Consider the following 22,686-nt stretch of genomic DNA (forward strand, 5'->3'; position numbering starts at 1 on the left):
TGATTTTCAAGCTAGCGCACTGCAGGGCTGTGAAGCGCTAACTTCTTGTTCTTACCGGCTTCAAAATAAAAGTCAACTCACGTTTGGCTAGTAACAGGCTTTTAATGTGAAGGCGCACAGGAAATGTTCTGTTTGCACACGCACTAACTTAACTGTGTGCCGTCTCCTTCCGGTAATTACCGTTGGTGAAGTGTATTAATCGCCGCAAAAGCACAGGTCCCGAGCACACATCTTTCACCAGCCAAAGTGGAGGGTGGACTCAATAACTTACTTGCCAAAGTCTACATTTACCCGAATTTGGAGAGTGTTAATGTAGAGCCCTGTAAGCAGTGTTGTGCAGCACTCCTCTGTGTCTCAGACAGACATCATCTGCTCATTAGCAAGCTGTCGCACTAGTGCTAGTGGAATTGTATTCATCATCGCACGTGATCAATTTCAGTAGCAAATGCGATCAAAACTGTCGCACTGTACAGCCCTGCCCCTGGGTATAGACTTAAAAGAGTTGTCCTGTCCGGGTCTACATGCCTAAATGCATTGAGTTGCTGCCATGTGATTGACTGTGATTAGTTATATGTGTTAACAAGAAATTGAACTGCTGTAAGCCGGTGAGCCTGTGTGAATTGTAGCAATTGTATGCAATCTTTTTTTTTTTTTTGTAACGGCAGTTGTATCCCAACTTTGCACTTTATTTTATTTAATTTATTTTATACATGAACAAAAAAAAAGTTTTAAAAAGCTTGTTAAACTGACCATTTTTATATTAAATATTTTCATGCAGGCAAAAACAAATGTGTGACAGACTTTTCATTAAACATTTGGATAGCTGGTTTGTATAACTAAGTCTATAACTCAGCCTATGGTGTTTTTATACTGGATAGTTTAGTTGCGTGTGAACTACTAATAGTAGCTGTTTACACTGTACTACAGAATTTAACAAAGTAAGCAGAGGTTGTTTTTGTAACCTCTAATTCCAAATCATGTTCCTTTCTCACAGCAAATTACATTATTTCCTCAATGAATGGCTCAGAAAAATGTCATCTTGCAAAATCAAAATTTTCCCACTATATTAGTTGAAATTCTAATGTATACTCTAACCGGTGGCCCTGGTGGTTCCAGCACGGGCAGAGGTCGGGCTAATGGACTGTTGATGTGTGGAGGCCCAGCTGGTGCTCTGTCCTGGAGTGGGTGGCTGTGCTGAGCTGCTAAAGCTAGTTTGCATCTCATCTGTTGCAACTGTTCGATTTTAAGCAGCTCCAGTGTTTTTTCATCCTTGTTGTTCTCCATAATATTTATGACGTTTTTTTTAGTTTTTTTAAATATAAACATTAGACCACGTTAAAATACATCTATATATTAGATATATTCTATTCTGCTTGTTGCTCATCCAGAATATGTGGAGGCAGCTTCCTGGTGAAGGAAATGTCTCCTCAACAATTTAAATGCGAATATATATTTCCACACATCCCAAATACTGAGCCCATTCTAATCTATTTATATTTGTATTTTATTTAAAGTCCTAATGTAACAAGTTACTGCTGAGTAACACGCTACAGCCCGGCACCAACCCTCAGGTCCCCATCGTGATGGTAAATTTCTTATGAAATGATTGAAAAATTAGAAATTAGAAAAATTTAAATTTCAAGTCATAAATGGAAATCTAAAATAAAATAAAAAAATTGGGACTTGAAACCATGTCTGTATCTCCTTTAGAAAGGGTGGTCCCCAGGAGACACCGTTTTGTCCACTGACCCCACGGTGTAGGTTAAACGAGTATGTGTGTGTGTGTGTGTGTGTGTGTGTGTGTGTGTGTGTGTGTGTGTGTGTGTGTGTGTGTGTGTGTGTGTGTGTGTGTGTGTGTGTGTGTGTGTGTGTGTGTGTGTGTGTGTGTGTGTGTGTGTGTGTGTGTGTGTGTGTGTGTGTGTGTGTGTGAGTGAGTGAGTGAGTGAGTGAGTGAGTGAGTGAGTGAGTGAGTGAGTGAGTGAGTGAGTGAGTGAGTGAGTGAGTGAGTGAGTGAGTGAGTGAGTGAGTGAGTGAGTGAGTGAGTGTGTGTGTGTGAGTGTGTGCTTTCAGTTTTTTTGTGACTTTTGGGTGTTCCGTTTTTTGCTGTTTTGACGCCACCTACTGTATGTTTGAGGTGAGCAAAACTTTTAACAGAAAATGTAAATAGAATGCTAATAAGTTGTCTTGTACAGTCTGTGGGAATTGAATGGAATAGTTTGATATTCTTTTGAGGAAATATTCTTATTGTAATTAGATGAAAAGATCAATATCTGTACTACGCAAGAAGAAAATGAAATACTTCCTAAGCATATCAAACTGTTCCTTCAAAATAGTGTTTTGTATGATAGACTTGTCAAGCCAAGTTAAAGCAATCTGGACACGACTATCGCTATCATAAAACGTTTTAGGGACAATATTTGTTATTGTTTGTAAAATTAATTTGAATCATAGCTGGATACTTGGGGACCAATTGAACAATCCAATGGCCACATCAGATCCCTATCACAAAAAAAAAATGTATATTTTCAAGATTGGCACAGTTTGTATAATACTACGGAGGTATGAAGTTACTCTCCTAAAATTGTCCAAAATCAACCCGTAAAATCACTTTTCTTGGCACATTTTGGGTCCGGAAAAAAATAAACAATTTTGCTATAACTTCAACAATATCCTAGTAAAGCAGAATTTGCCTTTTTCATGAGCTTTCCCCAATAACACAATGTGGAAAAATCGATAAAAATAGGTGAACTATCCATCAATAGGCCTATATTGTTGACTAGCATCCCTCCACATTTTATGATCTTTACTTTTGCTGTTTTGGATCTGTGTGATTTTGTATATGTGGTTATATAGTACCGTGATGGGTCGTTGGTTTTCAATTCCTATTTATATTTTTTGTAATATTTTTTCTTTCTTCTCTTTCTATAGTCAAATTAGAATTATTTTGGATTTATTTTTGTATCACTCTCTTCCAGGAGATGTTGATGCCTTAAATATGTTTTTTTTAGACTTTTATTTCAATGTTTTTTATTGTGAATAAAACTGTTGCAACTCTGTTTTGTACTTGGTCAAAATTTAAATAAAATCTTCTCTCACAGCTGTTGTACTGTATGTTTTGTTTTAAATGGGAGGTGCATTAAACGCATTCTTGAGATACTTATAACTGTGTTTAATACATGAGTTTGAAATCTTGTATTCTATATCTTTTTCATTTTATGATTTAAACCTGCAGTGTGTAGAATTTTGGGTTTTATTTCCTAGCAGATTTGGTAGAAAGTAATTATAATATCCATAAGTACATTTAGTTTAGTGCATAAGCTGACTTTTTATTTTTATTTATTTTTTCCTTAGAAAGGGTCTCATATATGTCCATATTTCTGCATATTTTGGACCAAGGCCTAGTGCCGCCATCTTGAAAGTGTCATAGTCGGAATGTCATCAGGTGCATTGTTTAAAATTTAGAATAGTTCTTGTCCTTGAAGGCCACTGTAGCTTCTGTTATTATTCTAAAGGGTTGGGGTTACCCAGGGAGTGTTGCATTCTAGAAGTTTGTAGAACTTTCTTGATGATGTCAAGGTCCACTCGATAGCCGTTTATGAGCTTTCAAACATATCAGTAGTTTGAATAAGTAAGTTATCTACAAATATCGCTGTGGAAAAAATTAAGAGACCACTCCAAATGTTCAGTGTCTCTCGTTTTACCATTTTTAGGGCATATGTTTGAGTAGAATGAACATTTGGGTTTATTCTACAAACTACTGACAACATTTCTACCAAATTCACAATAGAATATCGTCATTAAGTGCATTTCCATTAAGTAAATTAGAGATGAAGATTTAAGAAAAATCCAGACTGGTCTCTTCATTTTTTCCCCAAGATGTAAATGCCTTGGTCTGCTGGTGCACACAATAGGCACATATTCAGATTAGCCTTAACACTTTAATAACAGGCCTACTACACTTCAATTGTTTGTATATGCTGGTTTACCATTTTATGTAAAGTGTATTTGAAAAGTGATATACAGATAAAAAGTATTATAAACATAAGTAAAAGTAAGTCAACCTCTACATGTTCTGAATAGGTACAAATCCTTATCAATCTTATTAATATTCATTAAACATTTTATTGATGCTTTTTATACCGTATTAACTTACCATTGACCTCTGTCCTTTTATGTTTGTTTTTTTTTCAAATATTTTTTATAGAAAGTAATTGTGCACAAGTCTTGACATTTAGACGCAATATGGAACTGCTTCAAACTGGGATTTTCTGTCACATTTGTGATGTTTGTGTGATTGTAGATGACGTAAGCCAAATATAAATAGGCTTTCTTTGAACCAATAAAGTTGTCTTATCTAATACAACGAACAGGAAAAACTAAAACACAAATATTGAGTCAGAAATAACGCAGGTGTAGTTTCCAACTTGTCTCATTTAGACAATCTTTTATTCAGATTGTGTTTGTGGTCCTTAACGAACAGATGAAAAAGGTAAAAAATATACAATGTATATCAAAGCAAAAGACAAACTTATTCAGAGGAGAGTTTAGGGCATTTTCTTTCTAAAGGTGCTACAGCTATTAACCGTCTGAAATCTGACCTGGAATGTGGATTTAAGGAATGATTCTGACGGGAGAAAAAGGCTGAATAGAATGGAATGGAAGTAGATTTTTTCTCTCGTTAAACTATTTGAGTTCTCCGCAGTCTGCGACGACCACCTTGGATTTGGGCGCGTCATCTTGTGTTGTGTCCAGCTTCTCTATCGCCTTGACGATGTCCATACCGTCGACAACCTGACCGAAGACAACGTGCTTACCGTCAAGCCTGGAGGAGGGAAAAAGTAGTGATTATTAGTATGCAAGACGAATATGCACAATTAACGGCTAGAATAGGCTGTGTTGTAAAAGCCCTACTAACGTCCTCCCTCCTACATACTCAACATGTACATACTCCATACTGCTTTACATGGTACACAGGCATATTAAAATGAATGTGTACATTAAAAAAATATTCACCCATTCATACACCGATAGCAGCAGCAGCTACCACGCAGGGTGCAAGCTAACTATCAGGAGCAGTTTAGGGTTCAGTGTCTCTTTGCTCAGGGACACTTGGACATGTGGCGGGGAAATCGAACCACCGACCCTGCAACCCAGCGGACGACCAACCCTACACACTTCACCACAAAGTGTTAAAGTGTAGGATACTAACCATGTAGTTTTGACGGTGCAGAGGAAGAACTGGGATCCGTTGGTGTTGGGTCCAGCGTTGGCCATGGACAGGATTCCTGCTCCGGTGTGCTTCAGCTTAAAGTTCTCATCGTTGAACTCGTCCCCGTAGATGGATTTGCCTCCGGTTCCGTCGTGGTTGGTGAAGTCTCCGCCCTGAAAACACACAGTGACTCAGTGAATGTGGACAGAGACATTAAAAATGTATTAGCTCAATTCTATATGTATTCAGTATGTTAGCTTTAGTGTCAAGCCTAATCAAGTTACCTAATGTGGACAGAGCATTTAAACATCTATTAGCCAAGGTTATATCTTAAAAATGGTGGAGTCAGTGATTCTGGAGAACGCTTGTTGTCAAAATCACTTTGTCAAAATCAGTGAATATCTCCTCATGATCCGCTACCCGTCTGTACTGTGTGTGCCCTAAAAAAAGCAAGTGTTAATACGCAGCCTAGGCTTTGTAAACGGGCATGTTGCTAGTGGCCTCTTTGTTTACATACCAGTTTACAGAGCCTAGGCTGTGTATTAACACTGGATTTTTTTTTCATCTGGGGCACACACACAGTACAGACAGGTAGCGGATCATGAGGAGATATTCACAGACTTTGACCAAAAGTGATTTTGACAAAAAGCGTTCTCCAGAATCACTGACTACACCTTTAAAATTGTCCCTTTGCAGCCACCGTACCTGGCACATGAAATCAGGGATGATACGGTGGAACGTGGAACCCTTGTAACCGAAGCCTTTCTCTCCGGTGCACAGAGCGCGGAAGTTCTCTGCAAAATAAAAAGACAGTCAATTAATTATGAACACAAACCAACCTTCATATCAACAGTTATTATATTGCATTATATTATTACAGAGATGTGTTTTATCTCATCTTGTGAATAAACTAAAATGCCAATAGTGAGTATGACCAAAGGCGAGTGTATGTACAAACACACACACGCTTACAACTTGTCTCATTTAGACACTCGTAATTTTATTCTACATTTAGTTATTTTATGAAAAGGTAAAAATATTGTGCAATACCTTTAGGGCAGAGGTCAATAGATCACAATATATTTATTTTGTATCAATACTTTGATTGAAATTTTGATCTACTTCGGACAGTTCAAAATATTTATTATGCAAGGAGACACACAACCCTAATCAGATGTAGTAGGTAGGGCCACGTTTTGTTTACTCTAAGTGTATTGAATTGATGAAAAATACCCTGCGTTCCAAATCACATACTCTTTCTTTTTACTACACTACATACTAAAGTACAGAAGAGTTTTAGGGTCACAGGAGAGAAAAAAAAAATCAGATAAGAGTTTTATTTTCATTATGTCAAGAAATATCAAGAATAAAGACGAATACACCAAGATGCTATTGGAGTTAGTGGGTCTTTTATGTATTCTTCTCAGCATACTACAATTGACCTGCATGTATTGGGACATCCTAAATCTTTTTCTGGCATACTAAATAGTAGGGAAGTATGTGGATTGGAACACAGGGATAGTGTTTACGTTCATTCAAAAAATATTGAAAAGTATGATCTGCGAGATTGCTATTCCAAGTTGTGATCAGTGCCTTCCATTCCTATCATCACTCAAAGGAGACTCCACCCATATTGGCGCATGCGCAGTGTCACCACAATCCAACGTGAGTCCATTTTGGGAGTTAAACAAGCCCCCGATTAGCAACTATGTAGCTAAAATGCTGCTGCATGCCTCCAACCAACTCACAAAGCTTTTCCCTTTATGGTCAATGCTTTCACGTACCTGCAGTCTTTGGGACCACATCCGCCCGGAGCTGCGAACAAAAATTACATTATAAATATGAATGTAAAAAAGACAGTTTTGCAGACCATTCTTAATCTTAATAAATTGTAAAATAGTTTAAATGAACTCGTGAGAAATAAGTAGCCTAGGCCTAAATACAGTGAGTTATATAGGCTAGCTTACCTCCATTGTAATTCTACCGGCCGGTTTGCCACCGATGGTGATATCAAAGAACACTCTTGGTTTCGCCATGTTTGCAAGCGCGTGAGCCTATTGTTCAGATGAAAAAACTCACACACCAGTGTCGCATACACACGACAATGTATCAACCCTTTCCGCTCTGTATTTAAGTCAGGGACTGTGCACTGGTGAGGTAAAGAGCCGCCGATAGCCAATCACAAAAGAGCATATTTTTGTATGCCGCCAGAATGGACCAATAGCAGTGGATAATGGCGTTAGTAGGCGGGGCTTAATGTGGGCAGCGGTTGGTTGGTTGGTTGGTTGGTGAGAGATGTTTCCATGGGGAGGAGCGGTGACTCAACATACTGGTTTCCCGACCGACAGGAAATCAAAAACTAAAATAAACTATTGTACGAAGGTGGTCAACGCCTTATACATATCAGGGCCAGTTTCACAAACATGGATTAAGCCTAGTCCTGGACTAAATGGAGTTTTGAATGGAGATGGTCCATGGAAAGTACAATTTAGTCCAGTTTACAGAGTCTAGGCATGTTGAGCATGTGTGCTAAAACATTTAAACAACTCATCGGATTCGTCCAATGTTATTATGTCCATGTCAAATTAAATCTAGCTGAACAACTTTGCTACTTAACATTTAGCTGATAAACGTAAACAAATTCCTTAAATCGACTATTGAATTAAGAACTTTTACTCAAAGTGGATATTCTCAGTGTGGTATTAATACTTCTAGTGAAGGAATACATCTGAATGCTTCCTGTATAAGGCTGGACAAACATACACAGCCTTCTTTAGATCGTCTACAATGTCCTCTAGTGGGTAAATATGTTAACTGCAATGTAAAAATACAACTATTTAAACCTTATCGTCAGAGCACTTGACTATAACGTGTGTTGATTCCACAAGCATGTATCAAATTCAAGCAATTTAGTAGTGTTAAAAAAAAAAAAAAGAGAAGAATGGGCACTCTGGTGGTGTAGTGGATAGAGCAAGTACCATATTGCCACCGGAATTCGTGGACCTTTACTGCAGGTCATCCCCTCTCTCTCTCTGTCCCCATTTGGACTCTGTACCGTCTAATAAAGCTTGAAAATGCCCAAAGTAAATAGTTACAAAAATAAAGTAATGTATGGACAACAAACTTAAACATCTTCAAATGTGCAAGAGAAAGACTTATCAAAATAATTTTGCTAGGACCATCGGTATCCATAAAGTGTGTTGAATTTGTGCACATTAGCTAGGGTATCCGTTACAAAAATGCACATAAATCCCAAACGATACATCCTATAAAAGACCAAACTTGACACATATGAAAACCAATTATTCATAAATGCGACGCCATACACAAAGTAATTTTTTTCAAGTTTATTCAGATTGTGTGGTCCTTAATTAAAGAAAATATTAAAGGTACAAAAGACAAAATGAATATCAAGGCAGTAGACATCATTTTTTCAGTTTTTTTTAAGGTGGAAAAAGAAGGTTCAATGGGGGGGGGGGGTTATTTCTACAGGTGCTTAGAGACCATAGACGATGCACCATTCTTTAACGACTAACAGGGAATGTGTTATGATATTGATATAGTGGAAATCAGACGGGGAGAGAGAGAGAGATTTACAGTTGTCCACAGTCTGCGATGACAATCTTCTTCTTGGTCTTGCCCTGGGGCTTTGTTCCCTGCTTCTCCATGGCTTCCACCACGTCCATTCCCTCGACAACTTGCCCGAAAACAACGTGCTTTCCGTCAAGCCTGGAAAAAAAGAATATGTATTAGTTTGTTTTATTTAAATAAGGGCTCAGAGGAACTTTTCAGTTTGTTCATTCTTGCACCCTCTTTGGACAAAAGTAGTTGTGTTTTACTACACCAGCTGTTGTTCCTGGGTGAGCGTACCCCCATGACAAAGGCATTAAGAAACTATATTAAAAAAAATAGGATATTTTGCCCTGATGGTCTCGTTTGCCATTACATGTAATTTATGATCATCAGAGGAAAAAACAGACTGTTTCAGAAATATTTACAAGTTCCTCGTAGCACCTTTAAAGCTTTATTTGAATAAGTAAAAATATGTCCCAATTGTAGAATACTGCATGCTTACTAGATTATTTTCATGGTCAGCTTCAGTATGTCGTATAGTAAAAATAAAGTATGCGATTTGGAACGCAGCTTAGATTCCAACAATCCCTCTTTGGGGAGAATTTACAGAAGCTACGGTGGCCTTCAAGGACAAGAAGCTATAGTTACTAAAGATGGCATCATCCACCACTGCCTCAAGTCTTTCCACAATATCAAGTGATGAGGTGAAGATGTATTTAGTTATTTATTCTATAGTACTTCTTCTTCTTGGTCTTCCAACAGGTGCATTTCCCCAGGACGCCCACTATATATAAAAACATGTACAGCCGTTAAGTTTGTCCGTTCTGTGCTACTGTAGAAACATGGCGGTGCAACATGGCGGCCTCAGCACCCCGCTCCTGTGTAGATATAAAAGGCTCGTTCTAAAAAGGTCATTTTTTCAAGCTATTCTAAATTCATTTAAAACACTTGTGAATATTACATTCCATTTCTATCCAGTCTAATTTGAAAAACACCAATGAATTCTACAAACTGAACCTTATGTCACATCTTACGTTAGATATAAAAGGCGTATTCCAACCCCTGAAACACACATCCTACCTCTACTTCACGTCTGCGCCTGACTTTTTTTTTTTCTTTTTTTCACAGAACGTGTAATCACACTACAGCTGCTGAGACGTTCCATGTGTCCGAAAAAAGCGAGAGAGAGAGAGAGAGGCAGCAGTAACGGACGGCAACGCGCTCCAGAGGATGGCGCAGGATGTGTGTGCGTTTCAGGGGTAAGGCCGTAATAAAACAACTTTTTACCATGCGGTTTTTTCGGTGCAGAGGAAGAACTGGGATCCGTTGGTGTTGGGTCCAGCGTTGGCCATGGACAGGATTCCTGGTCCACTGTGCTTCAGCTGGAAGTTCTCATCTGCAAACTTCTCTCCATAGATGGATTTACCTCCGGTGCCGTTGCCCTTGGTGAAGTCTCCGCCCTGAAAACACAAAAGGTTGGCTCAGAAAATGTTTGTATAATATGTTAGAAGGAATAGTTAAAAAAAATAAAACTATCTCTACGACTCAAGAAAACACGAAAGAAAGCGCTCCTGTAACTGTGCGTGGATTTGTCTTATTTTTGTGTGTGTGGCATTTGTATGCTTTTCTATGCTTTATTAAGATAGTGTGTAGAGCCAGGGTTGAAATGGGGCAGAGAGGGGAATGACATGCAAAGAACGACCCACTTTAGGTCGTACGACGGCTCCGTCTATCCAGTATGGGATGGTTATCGCTTAAAACAAAAATAATGATTCTTAAGATTTGGAAAAAGGAGGTAGCCCCCTGCTTCGATATGTGGCTCATGGAGTTCTCTAGCACTCCGCTATGAGATTTCAGGGAAAGCAGAACACTTTAAACATATGTCAGCCTTTCCTGGACTATCTAGCAGCGCTGAAGTGACCATCATGAAACCTTTGACTTTTTATTTTCTGCTTAACATTTATCTTTAGTTTAAGTCTTTAGACAATGTCCTTATAGACCTGTTAAGTTGAGTACGCATTGTTGGTCATTTATTTTATCTTGTCTTTTGTATGCGTTCTTAAAAAAAAATCCCCAAATGAAGTATTAAAAAAAAATAAAAATAAAAATGCACACAGGAACAGTTTCTGTCGCCGTTTGAGCAGGAGAGTGAGGGGTTTAAAAAAATATATGTTGAATTGTTCCTTTAAAAGATGTATTTGCAGCCGCCGTACCTGGCACATGAATTCAGGGATGACACGGTGGAAGGAGGAACCTTTGTAGCCGAAGCCTTTCTCTCCGGTGCACAGAGCGCGGAAGTTCTCTGTAAAAATGAAAAGACAGTCAATTAATAATAAACCAAACTTCAAACCAACAGTCACTAGCCGTGTGCATTGCTCTAGGTCAATAGATCACTATATATTTATTTTGTTTCAATACTTAAATGTCTAATCTTGATGTATTTTATCCCCCTGTAAAGCACTTTGAATGGCCTTGTGTCTGGATTGTGCTATAGCGATAAACTAGCCTTGCCTATCTGTATCTGTTATCCAGCTTTGCATACATAGAGGATAAATGCTGCAGATATTGACCAGATAATGAAACAATGCACCTTAGGGCACAGACATGTAAAAGACCTCACGCCCAACCTTCTAGCAATGTTATTTGGTGTCTAACTGTGGCTGTTCTGAGTCTATTTAAGGTTCTTCTTTCACATCTTTTAAAATGGTCGTTTAGTGTTTCTTATCAGCCAAATCAGCCAAATTGAGTACATTTAAAACCAATGATTTACTATTTTCAATTGTTTTGAGCGTTTCAGTGGTTATCGTAAATTTATGTTACATTTTATGTATATTTTCACATTGTTCATCCATTTCTGGTCATTTTAAGTCTAATTGTGTTTCGTTTTGAGTATTTTGGGGAGTTGCACTGGCTGAAATAAAGTGCAGTATTTTTTTGCTATTTTTTTTAACCTTTATTTAAACAGATAAATCCCATTTAGACCGAAGACTCTTTTGCAAGGGAGACCTGTTCCCATTAACACATTACCATTCATACAGATAGCAAGCCAACTATCGACAGTCACATTTATTTGTAGAAGGAATTTAAGAGTAGTTCTTGAAAACATGAGGAAAGCCTATATTGGAATTGTTTCATGAGCTGGATGTAGCCCTCAGCTGCTGATAGTTTGAGGCAGATTTAGGTGCAAAAATAGCACAATATCTATTTGAGACACTTTTAACAACTACTGTTTGCACAAAAGGAACATGTGCGCCAGTTCAGACACCAACTAATGTCTGAATTACTTCATATCATGTAACTAATAATATTCTTGCATTTTTACTTTTACATTTGTTTGAATTACTTTTTTACTCTTACATTTTTAGTGTCAGCTGTTAGAAATTAGGCTAAATATAATTTTGCATCTTTTACTGATACTTTTGCTATTTGCACTTTACTACTTAACGGTTGTAAACACTGACAATTTAAAGAATTATCCAATTTTGATCTCGATACCAGGGACATTTGAAACAAAACGATTTATCTTCCCCCATAGGCCTAAATATATAAATCATTCTAGCCTGATCATAGCGGTGGCAAACACTCCCTTGTGCCACACATTTGGCTTTGATACTGGCTATTCAGGGTTTTTTTTTTATGATCACGGGGCCTGCTCATGGACCTCCACCCATATTCGCACATGCGCACTTTGCATTTTCGCAACCAAAACTGAATCCATTTTGGGTGTTGAAACAAGCCTGAACCCGAGCAGCTACACGGTCGGTCGGTCGATGGCTAAATCCTGGAAAATCACAAAAGCTATTTCCTTAGCCTATTGTTACAAGCCAGTCACAACCTACCTGCAGTCTTTGGCACCACATCCCCGCGGAGCTGAAAAACACACACGCGGGATTTAAAAAATAATTTTGTGCAACCCATTTTAAAACCATAATTTAAAAAAAATGAACGTAGTAGAAAATAATGAGATATGTAGCCTATCTTACCTCCATTACAATTCTGCCAGAAGCCGCGCCGTCCATGGTGATATCGAAATACACTCGGTGTTTCGCCATGTTTAAGATTAAATGGATGTTCACTGAATGAATCAGTAAAAAGAAATAGGGCTAAGGCTGCACAGAATCTAGTCTGAGCAACAGAGAAGGTAAAGGTTGCAAAAGAACTAATCACAGAAAAGTTTCTTCTTAAGGGCGCCAGAATGGACCAATAGGAGAAGAGGTGGGCGGGGTTTAATGCGAAAAGCTGGTCGTTGATTGGTTGGCTGTTTCCATTGGGGCAGGGCAGGTCAGTGACTCATCAACGCACACTGGTTTCCGTTCAGGAAATCAGGCATTAAAAAAAAAAATGTAATAGGTTTTTGGAAGCAGGGAAATAGGCCTAAATATATTTACCTTGTTACTGCAGTGTGTAGGGCGACTTAGATATTGTATTTAAGTAAAAAGAAGCTACCAATGTCACAGATTAAAAATGCTCTATCACCGAAAAATGCCTGGGTTCAAAATACAGAGGTTTTGCAGTTTTTTTCCCACCTCCTTTGTAAACACTTCCTAATATTTGTGCTTTGTTTGATCTGGACAATACGTCACCAGGACTCTGTGTCTTTCCAAAGAGGGCTTCCATACCAATGCACGTGCTAATTGTCCTTAAAAGAGCCAATAAACATATCTGCAAAAATTAAAACTAAGTAGAGAATGTTATCAGTTAAATATAATGAATAAGCCTGTAAGTATCAAAGGCAAATATAAGTGAAGAAATTATTCTGCAGAAATATTTTCCCTGCAGAAGTAGAGCACAGAAGTGTCATCTAGTGTAGGTGTAAAATGACTGAACATTAGATAGATAGATAGATAGATAGATAGATAGATAGATAGATAGATAGATAGATAGATAGATAGATAGATAGATAGATAGATAGATAGATAGATAGATAGATGGATGGATGGATGGATGGATGGATGGATGGATGGATGGATGGATGGATGGATGGATGGATGGATGGATGGATGGATGGATGGATGGATGGATGGATAGATAGATAGATAGATAGATAGATAGATAGATAGATAGATAGATAGATAGATAGATAGATAGATAGATAGATAGATAGATAGATAGATAGATAGATAGATAGATAGATAGATAGATAGATAGATAGATAGAGATAGATAGATAGATAGATACATAGATAGATAGATAGATAGATAGATAGATAGATAGATAGATAGATAGATAGATAGATAGATAGATAGATAGATAGATAGATAGATAGATAGATATAGATAGATAGATAGATAGATAGATAGATAGATAGATAGATAGATAGATAGATAGATACATAGATACATAGATACATAGATAGATAGATAGATAGATAGATAGATAGATAGATAGATAGATAGATAGATAGATAGATAGATAGATAGATAGATAGATAGATAGATTATTTGTTTTCTAAAATATTTGGTTTTATTTGGTTTTGATCCTATATATAAATGAAGTTTGGTTTTGATTTGAAGGGAAAGGCCCGACATGCAGACAGCAGCGGCAGTGATGTAGATGATGATATTTTTTTTCAAGCTCCAGGGCATTGAGCAGCAAGTCCAAACAGAGGTGGCAGTGAGTCATACTGATAACAGGAATGAACGTTTTTTTTTCTTTTTTTTTTCTTTTTAAGCTTTATTATCAATTCAAATGAACAAAACTCAGTTTTAGGAATATCTTGCATAATTTATGAACCATTATAGCCTAAGCCCAATAAAAAAATAAACAAAATAAAATATACTTATAAATTGGGCAGCAAGGACTATACTATAACTTGAAATACAAGAGACTTAGATCCCTGATTATTCTTCGATTATATTTGTATGGATGTTTAATAACTTTTGCATTCATTTTAAAAGCACATTAAGGATGGAATTAACTGGTTTGGACAGAGCAGCAGAAGGCAGGTACAGAGGTACAGACAGGGACAAGGTTAAGGTTTAAGGTTTCAGGATATAAGGTTCAAGTATCAGGTATATATGGCCCAGTGACTGTCTGGCACTGAACACTGCAGAGCGAGTGGAGAATTACAGATGAGCGGGAGGGTTAGTCCCGTGGGTGTGTGTGTGTGTGTGTGTGTGTGTGTGTGTGTGTGTGTGTGTGTGTGTGTGTGTGTGTGCGTGCGTGCGTGCGTGCGTGCGTGCGTGCGTGCGTGCGTGTGTGCGTGCGTGCGTGCGTGCGTGTGTGTGTGTGTGTGTGTGTGTGTGTGTGTGTTAGATGAGCGGGAGGAGGGTTAGTGCAGTGAAGGAGGGTGTGTCAGGAAGTGGGAGTTTGGTGACTCTGAAATAAAAGATAAGACAAGTCTAGGGACATCTAGTGGACAGTCTGTGAATTACAGAAATTGTATTATGCAGAAGTTATTTATTTTTATTTTTATTATGCACTTCAAAAGAAAAGTACTTTTTTTTTAAAATTAAATACAAAGTACAATATAGAATAAACTCACAAAACAGTGCATTGAGTCGAATTTCTTTGTGAGTGAATATCCGAGTTAAGTTAATGCCCATGACGACCTCTAGTGGCAAAATGTGGCAACTGCAGCGATACAAACATAATGAGTGGACGACGTACACAAAACAAGCTTTCAAGTAGTTTTATTTACACCATCGACATCATTTCATATAGATTTTATAAACAAATGTGATCTCTTAAGGAACAGAGGGTACAAAATATGACACACAAAATAACAACACAGTAGACAAACCTATTTAGAGGAGAATGTGGGTGATATTGGGTGTGTTGCTACAGTAGTTATGGATATACAGGTGATACTCATATTATTAGAATATCATGGAAAATGAATTGGAATTTAGGCAAGAATTCACGCAAAAGGGGGCCCAAACCAAGTACTGAGTACATTATACTTTATATAGGGCCGACATTTCTGTATTTAAAATCCCTTTTTTTATTGATTTTTATGTAATATTAAAATTTTCAGAGATTTTGAATGTGGGGTTTTTATAAGCTGTAAGCCATATTAAATACAATTATAACAAATGAAGGCTTGAAATATCTCGCTTTGCATGTAATGAGTCTATATAATATTTTAGTTTCACCTTCTAAGTTGAATTACTGAAATAAATGAACTTTTGCACGATATTCAAATTTTTCGAGTTTCACCTGTACACAGTCTTAAATATCAACTGGAATGCATCTGACAGGTAACCACAGCCTGAATTAAGGGAGTTTTTTTCACTATTTGTTCATTTTCTGCTGCTGTAAACAACAACAACAGTGAAACAGTAACTTTTCAGGAAGCTTTCTAACTTCAAACAGTGTTCACAGGGATCACATTTTCCCTGTGAGGAAAGTTTGTTTTATTCGGTTATGAGAATATACCTTAGAAACTGTTTCACTTCTCTGACACACACAAAGTTACACAGTGCACCTTTAACTGGGGTAGTTGATAGAGGATACATCGGACAGGTAAATACAATTGAAGGAGTTTTTTTTATCTGGGGTTAATACACAGCCTAGGCTCTGTAAACTGGTATGTTATCAAATGGTATGTAAACAAAGCGGGGCCCACCATACCATAGCTAGCAACATGTCCGTTTACAGAGCCTAGGCTGTGAATTAACACTGGATGTTTTTTGTTGTTGTTGTTGAACTATTTTAATTCACCACAGTCGGCGATCACGACCTTGGCTTTGGGAGCGCCGCTTTTTGTCCCGTACTTTTCTATCGCCTTGACAACGTCGGTTCCCTCGACAACGTTCCCAAATACCACGTGTTTCCCGTTGAGCCTTATAAAGAGAAAAGAGGGAATTAGTGTGTGTGTGTGTGTGTGTGTGTGTGTGTGTGTGTGTGTGTGTGTGTGTGTGTGTGTGTGTGTGTGTGTGTGTGCGTGTGTGTGTGCGTGTGTGTGCGTGCGTGTGCCTGTGTGTGTGTGTGTGTGTGTGTGTGTGTGTGTGTGTGTGTGTGTGTGTGCGTGTGTGTGTGCGTGTGTGTGCGTGCGTGTGCCTGTGTGTGTGTGTGTGTGTGTGCGCGTGTGTGTGTGTGTGTAGGCAAAAATATTGTATTTTCAAGCACTGGTCAAACATAGATAGATAGATAGATAGACAGACAGACAGACAGACAGACAGACAGACAGACAGACAGACAGACAGACAGACAGACAGACAGACAGACAGACAGACAGACAGACAGACAGACAGACAGACAGACAGACAGACAGACAGACAGACAGACAGACCGACCGAACGAACGAACGAACGAACGACAGACAGACAGACAGACAGACAGACAGACAGACAGACAGACAGACCGAACGAACGACAGACAGACAGACAGACAGACAGACAGACAGACAGACAGACAGACAGACAGACAGACAGACAGACAGACAGACAGACAGACAGATAGTATCTCACCAGTCAGTATTAGCAGTGCATATGAAGAACTGTGATCCGTTGGTGTTGGGTCCGGCGTTAGCCATAGAGAGCGTTCCCATTCCCGTGTGTTTCAACTGGAAGTTCTCATCCGCAAACTTCTCCCCGAAGATGGATTTACCTCCAGTCCCGTTGTGGTTGGTGAAATCTCCGGCCTAAACACACACACACACACGCACGCACGCACGCACACACACACACACAGATACAGATACAGATACAGACACAGACACATGCACATACACATACACACACGCACACGCACGCACGCACACACACACACACACACACACACACACACACACACACACACACACACACACACACACACACACACACACACAAAGTTTAGTGAGTGGCAACAGTACTTAAAGGTGGAGTCAGTGATTCTGGAGAACGCTTGTTGTCAAAACCAGTGAATATCTCCTCATGATCTGCTACCTGTCTGTACTGTGTGTGCGCTGAAATTCCAGAGTTAATACAAAGCTTAGGCTCTGTATGTAACAGGTATGTTGCTAGCTAAGGTGGGCCCCCTTTGTTTACATACCAGATTACAGAGCCTAGGCTGTGTATTAACACTGGATTTTATTTCAACGCACACACACACATCATGAGGAGATATTCACTGATTTTGACAAAAAAAGTGATTTTGACAACAAGCGTTCTCCAGAATCACTGACTACACCTTTAATGATATGGAGTCTTAAGCTGAACGTGTATTTCTTGCCTATTTGTACCTGGCACATGAATTTGGGGATGACACGGTGGAAGGAGGAACCTTTGTAGCCAAAACCTTTCTCTCCGGTGCACAACGCACGGAAGTTCTCTGCAAAAAGATAGACAGATGGATAGATACTTTAAAGACACATCTCTTTATTAAATCTATACTTAAAGGTGAAGTAAGCGGTTTATTTATGTTAATATAAGTGTTAAATCACTCTTTATTCATCCAGTGATCACTTACATAATGTGCGCGTTTCATAAAGCCGATCTCTCAGTCAGCTGCTCTGCATGTAATCGGCAAGTAAACATATTGGAGGATCCGGAAATTTTTATCCAATCACAAGAGAGAACGCTACAAACCGACACCCGTCTCACTCATGGTCTCACTGCCGGTGCACGCCAGAGCAACAGATGGGTGAATTTCTATGCGCCTACAATGGCGGAGCAGGTAAAAATCCTTCCCAATGTCTGTTTTGATGGTTTTTATCATGTTTTATCACACTTATGGATCTGAGATGATGCTAGATAACTTGCTGCTTGAAGACCGCAGTGCATTAATGTGGTGACGTAGGGACGAGCGAGGGGACTGCTAACTGCAGACACTGACAGGAAGTTAGCTAAAAGAACCATTCCGCTTACAGCACCTTTAAAAGTTTTGCTTATAAAAGTATAGCAATAAATGATTAGAACAATAATCCCAATGAGGTAAAAGTTTATACTTTTTTTTACGCCACATCAAGAACGACCACTAACGCTCATATATGTGTTGAGCTTTCTGAGTATATGTTTTATTTTTAAGATGCAGATTGAGCATTTTGAATGGCAATTGTATGTGTAGCGTATGTCACTTTGTAGTTATTCTGTGTATAAATTAGTAAGAAAGTAGTGTGTGTGTGTGTGTGTGTGTGTGTGTGTGTGTGTGTGTGTGTGTGTGTGTGTGTGTGTGTGAGATGGTGTGTGTGTGTGTTTTGAGAGTGTGTGTGTGTGTGTGTGTGTGTGTGTGAGAGAGAGAGATTGTGTGTGTGTGTCTGTCTGTCTGTGTGTGTAGCCCTAACCCTGTAGTGTGTGTGTCTGTGTGTCTGTCTGTGTGTGTGTGTGTGTGTGTGTGTGTGTGTGTGTGTGTGTGTGTGTGTGTGTGTGTGTGTGTGTCTGTGTGTGTGTGTGTGTGTGTGTGTGTGTGTGTGTGTGCGTATGTGTGTCTGTTTATAGTGCGTGTGTGTGTGTGTCTTTAAAGCAATTTTGCACTCCTCTGCATTACACAATACAATGCCACACAGCACCCTGGGGCCCCCTGAGCCCCTGGGTTTGTGCCCGGTTCAACCTGTTCAGTGATCAAGCCTCGCTATTGGCTAGTGAGGGGTTTAGTATTCGTAATAGATTTCTCCTCGCAAGTAGTCACATTTAACTCCATCAGCTGTTTGCCTTTCCCAAACGGTCTATACTATTTTTTTTAGGGTTAGAAAGAGAGATTTTGGTGTTCGATAAATTACAATAAATCCCAGTTCTGTTGGTATAGAGTATTATATTTATATGAATAAGTTTTGTCTAGTTAAGTGTAGCTTGGTAAATGTGAAATCATATGTTATGCCTTGTGTATCTGAAGCCATTCTAGAATATTTAAAGGTGCACTATGCAGTTTCAGAGGAGGGGGATTTGTTTACATTTGCAGAGCCTGCAGTTAGTTAACTAAACATATTTGACATAATAAATTCCATCATCTTAAATCAAAATTAAATTACGTTGAAGCACCTGGAACCAAACGTAAGACTAGAATGCGTTTGTAAACCAAACTGTGGGCCCTGCTGCTGTAAACAACAACAGTTTAAACTGGGTTTCTTTTCAGCGTGCACTATAGAAATGACTGTATGCCCATAGGAGCATATTATATAGGCCATTGTATCTGCTCCCACTATCTGAATGAGGTCATGGTTATTAATGGGGATGTGGGACAGGCAGACAGACAGTAATGCATCTTTTCATAAAGGTTTTTCTTGTTGGTTTGTGTGCGTACATGCGCACACACACACACACACACACACACACACACACACACACACACACACACACACACACACACAAGTACCTTTAATAGGTACGCATTGTTTCTCCACACAAACATGAATGCATAAATGGTGTGTCAGGTGCAACACTACATGTAATGCTACTGTACATAAAGTGTATAGGCCTATGACTCACACAGCTTTTCCAATATTGTCCTATAAGCATCAGACATTTCACCTTAAAAAGATTACATAAGGGGGCGCCCTTAGCTCAGTTGGTAAGGCGTCCCCCCCCCCATGGGCCTCGGCCAGCAGCGGACCCGGGTTCGATTCCAGCCCGCGGTCGTTCTCTGCATGTCACTCCCCTCTCTGCCCCATTTCAACTCTGTCTCTACACTATCAATAAAGCATAAAAATGCCAAAAAAACATCTTAAAAAAAAAAAAAAAAAGATTAGATGAGATAACCTACCTGCAGTCTTTGGGACCACATCCGCCCGGAGCTGAAAAACACACACATTTTAATCATACAAGGAAATAAATAATTCTGTTTAATGTGCCTTGGTATAGGTGCATAATATGTGCATTTGTGTGTGTGTGTGTGTGTGTGTGTGTGTGTGTGTGTGTGTGTGTGTGTGTGTGTGTGTGTGTGTGTGTGTGTGTGTGTGTGTGTGTGAGAAGTAAAAGCAAAAACTGTAATGTTAAGAGTATAGGCAAATTAATTAAATATGTAAGATACAATATTATAAAATAAATGTGCAACAAGTGTCTGTTTTTAAAATTAAAGAACTGTAGAATTTGGACTAAATATTGACTCAAGAGTCTGCAGAGGTTCAAAGTATGAAGTATAACTATAATATAATCTTGCATATTTACATACATTTCCATCGATATGCATTGTACATATTTTAAATAAATAAATTTTAAAATCTAAAATTGTATAAAAATATATATATTTCAGTAAAACTAAGTTTAAAAACAGATATTCATTCTATTGTCATATATAAAAAATTTAATTTTTACATTTGACAAGCTGAAAACTATTTATTTTCTTTAATATGAACAAAAAAAACAACAATCAATTACCAAAATAGTTGCTAAACCATTTTCTCTCCGTTGACTAATTAATATGTTGAATTACCGTTTCAACTCTCTGTGTGTTCAAATGATAAACACACAACAGATAATCCAATAACGTGCGCATCTGTTATAACCTGCTGCTGTAGGCTACTGTTGTTGGGCGTTCCCATCACCATATCACCACTAGGCTATGTAAGCTTTCTAGCATGATTTCATCACTATTTACCTGCTGTACTTATGCAATTAATCATACTTGGCCTATATAGAGATATCAAATAAGTAAAAAAATGCAAAATGATGCTAAAATTGAAGCGAAAAATGTGCAAAAGTGGAGTATGACGCACTATGTGGGCTATGCAACATGTGTGTGAGAGAAACAGGCCTTTTTAAAATCATTCAAACGGATGTAAAATACATTTTTGCAGCCCAGTTTTTAAGGTTAATACACTGAAAATAGTTAAAATAAACTAGATTTGAATCAGAAAATAGTGTAATATTGATCTTACCTCCATTATTATCCTTCCAACGTTCGCGCCATCAACTGTCATATCAAAGAAAACTCGCGGGTTCCCCATGGTTACAAAAAAACGTTTGTGAAGTTTGATTTTAAGATGAAAAAAAATCACTGAATTAACCTGTAAACAACGTCTGATGGAACTGTGTCTGTATTTATTTATGTGGCTGTGCTGGTGTCTGTGGCGATGTAAAGGCAGCAGACAGCGACAGCCAATCACAGCCGCGTTCTGTTAGAAGATGCTGGAGAATTGACCAATAGGAGCGAAGTAGGATGAAAAAAGGGCGGGGTTAGATGTGACGAGCTGTTTGATGGTGAGATGGAGATGAGAGGTGTTTCTACATATTTTTTCGGCCCTAAATACATTAAAAGTTCATTTTAAAGAAGGTTATACGTGTTTTAAAGTATCATATGGTGAAGTTTGGTGTGTATATGCGAAACAAAGCGGTTGAATATTTGTGTAATAATATTTTATTATAGATTTTTTATTTTTTTTAGTTACTCCATATTTTTTTGGCTTGACAAATGAAAATTTTAAATGTTTTTTTCAGTTTATAAAAAAGTTGGAAAAAAATAAGTGCCTTGAGATTTACTGACTTGGGCTAATTCACTTGATGACTCTAAGGATCTACACACAATACACAATACAATTTACAAAATGAATAAATTGAAAAATATCTTAGGCTACAAGTGGGAACATTTTGAGAAACTGAGACAGCGGACAAAACAGTCCAATGTTTTAATATATGAATAAAATATAGCATTTATATATGTAAAATAAAGGGAAGTAATTAACTAAATTCATCTGGAAAAATCTGTGAAAATGTATCTTTCATTCTTTATCTGTCTGCACAACTACTGAAGCAGTCAATGGCAAATCGAGGTACTAACTCTCTTATTTAACAACACTGCCTATGAATAAAAATTTGGTCCACTTCAACAGCTACAATATTAAAGGCCTATACTTCACCAGTGGGAATATGAAGGTGTATTGAACTCTGAGATCCTATGTAGTATAAATGTGCAAAACATTTTAGAAATCGGTTCATCCTAGCCTGAGAAAAGGAAGAAAGAGTGCTTTTATGGTCTCACTGTCTAAACCCTACAGTTTGCCCAGTTGTGATGTCACAATTGAAATTAAATGTGTTGAAATGTAAACA

At 38.2% G+C, this 22,686-nt stretch overlaps 3 protein-coding genes across 3 annotated transcripts; all 3 read right to left on the reverse strand.

The window, feature by feature from the left end:
- Positions 1 to 4,413: 4,413 nt before the first annotated feature.
- On the reverse strand, positions 4,414 to 7,349 carry LOC307265221 (peptidyl-prolyl cis-trans isomerase-like). The gene is made up of 5 exons (XM_080046854.1): positions 7,177 to 7,349; positions 6,994 to 7,024; positions 5,915 to 6,003; positions 5,210 to 5,382; positions 4,414 to 4,822 (listed from the first exon to the last, which is right to left on the reverse strand). The coding sequence occupies exons 1-5, from the start codon at positions 7,243 to 7,245 to the stop codon at positions 4,684 to 4,686; spliced, it is 501 nt and encodes a 166-aa protein (XP_079902980.1). The 5' UTR covers positions 7,246 to 7,349; the 3' UTR covers positions 4,414 to 4,683.
- Positions 7,350 to 8,541: 1,192 nt separating this feature from the next.
- On the reverse strand, positions 8,542 to 12,951 carry LOC307265222 (peptidyl-prolyl cis-trans isomerase-like). Its single transcript, XM_080046855.1, has 5 exons — positions 12,766 to 12,951; positions 12,622 to 12,652; positions 10,996 to 11,084; positions 10,070 to 10,242; positions 8,542 to 8,938 (listed from the first exon to the last, which is right to left on the reverse strand). Exons 1-5 carry the CDS (start codon positions 12,832 to 12,834, stop codon positions 8,803 to 8,805), a joined length of 498 nt encoding a protein of 165 aa, XP_079902981.1. The 5' UTR covers positions 12,835 to 12,951; the 3' UTR covers positions 8,542 to 8,802.
- Positions 12,952 to 16,430: 3,479 nt separating this feature from the next.
- On the reverse strand, positions 16,431 to 21,587 carry LOC307265223 (peptidyl-prolyl cis-trans isomerase-like; the record flags this gene model as incomplete). Its single annotated transcript, XM_080046856.1, has 5 exons — positions 16,431 to 16,566; positions 17,194 to 17,366; positions 17,949 to 18,037; positions 20,405 to 20,435; positions 21,519 to 21,587. The coding sequence occupies 5 exons, from the start codon at positions 21,585 to 21,587 to the stop codon at positions 16,431 to 16,433; spliced, it is 498 nt and encodes a 165-aa protein (XP_079902982.1).
- Positions 21,588 to 22,686: the final 1,099 nt, after the last annotated feature.

This window comes from Ammodytes marinus, assembly GCF_949987685.1.
Source record: "Ammodytes marinus genome assembly, chromosome: 18".
Lineage (NCBI taxonomy): Eukaryota > Metazoa > Chordata > Actinopteri > Uranoscopiformes > Ammodytidae > Ammodytes > Ammodytes marinus.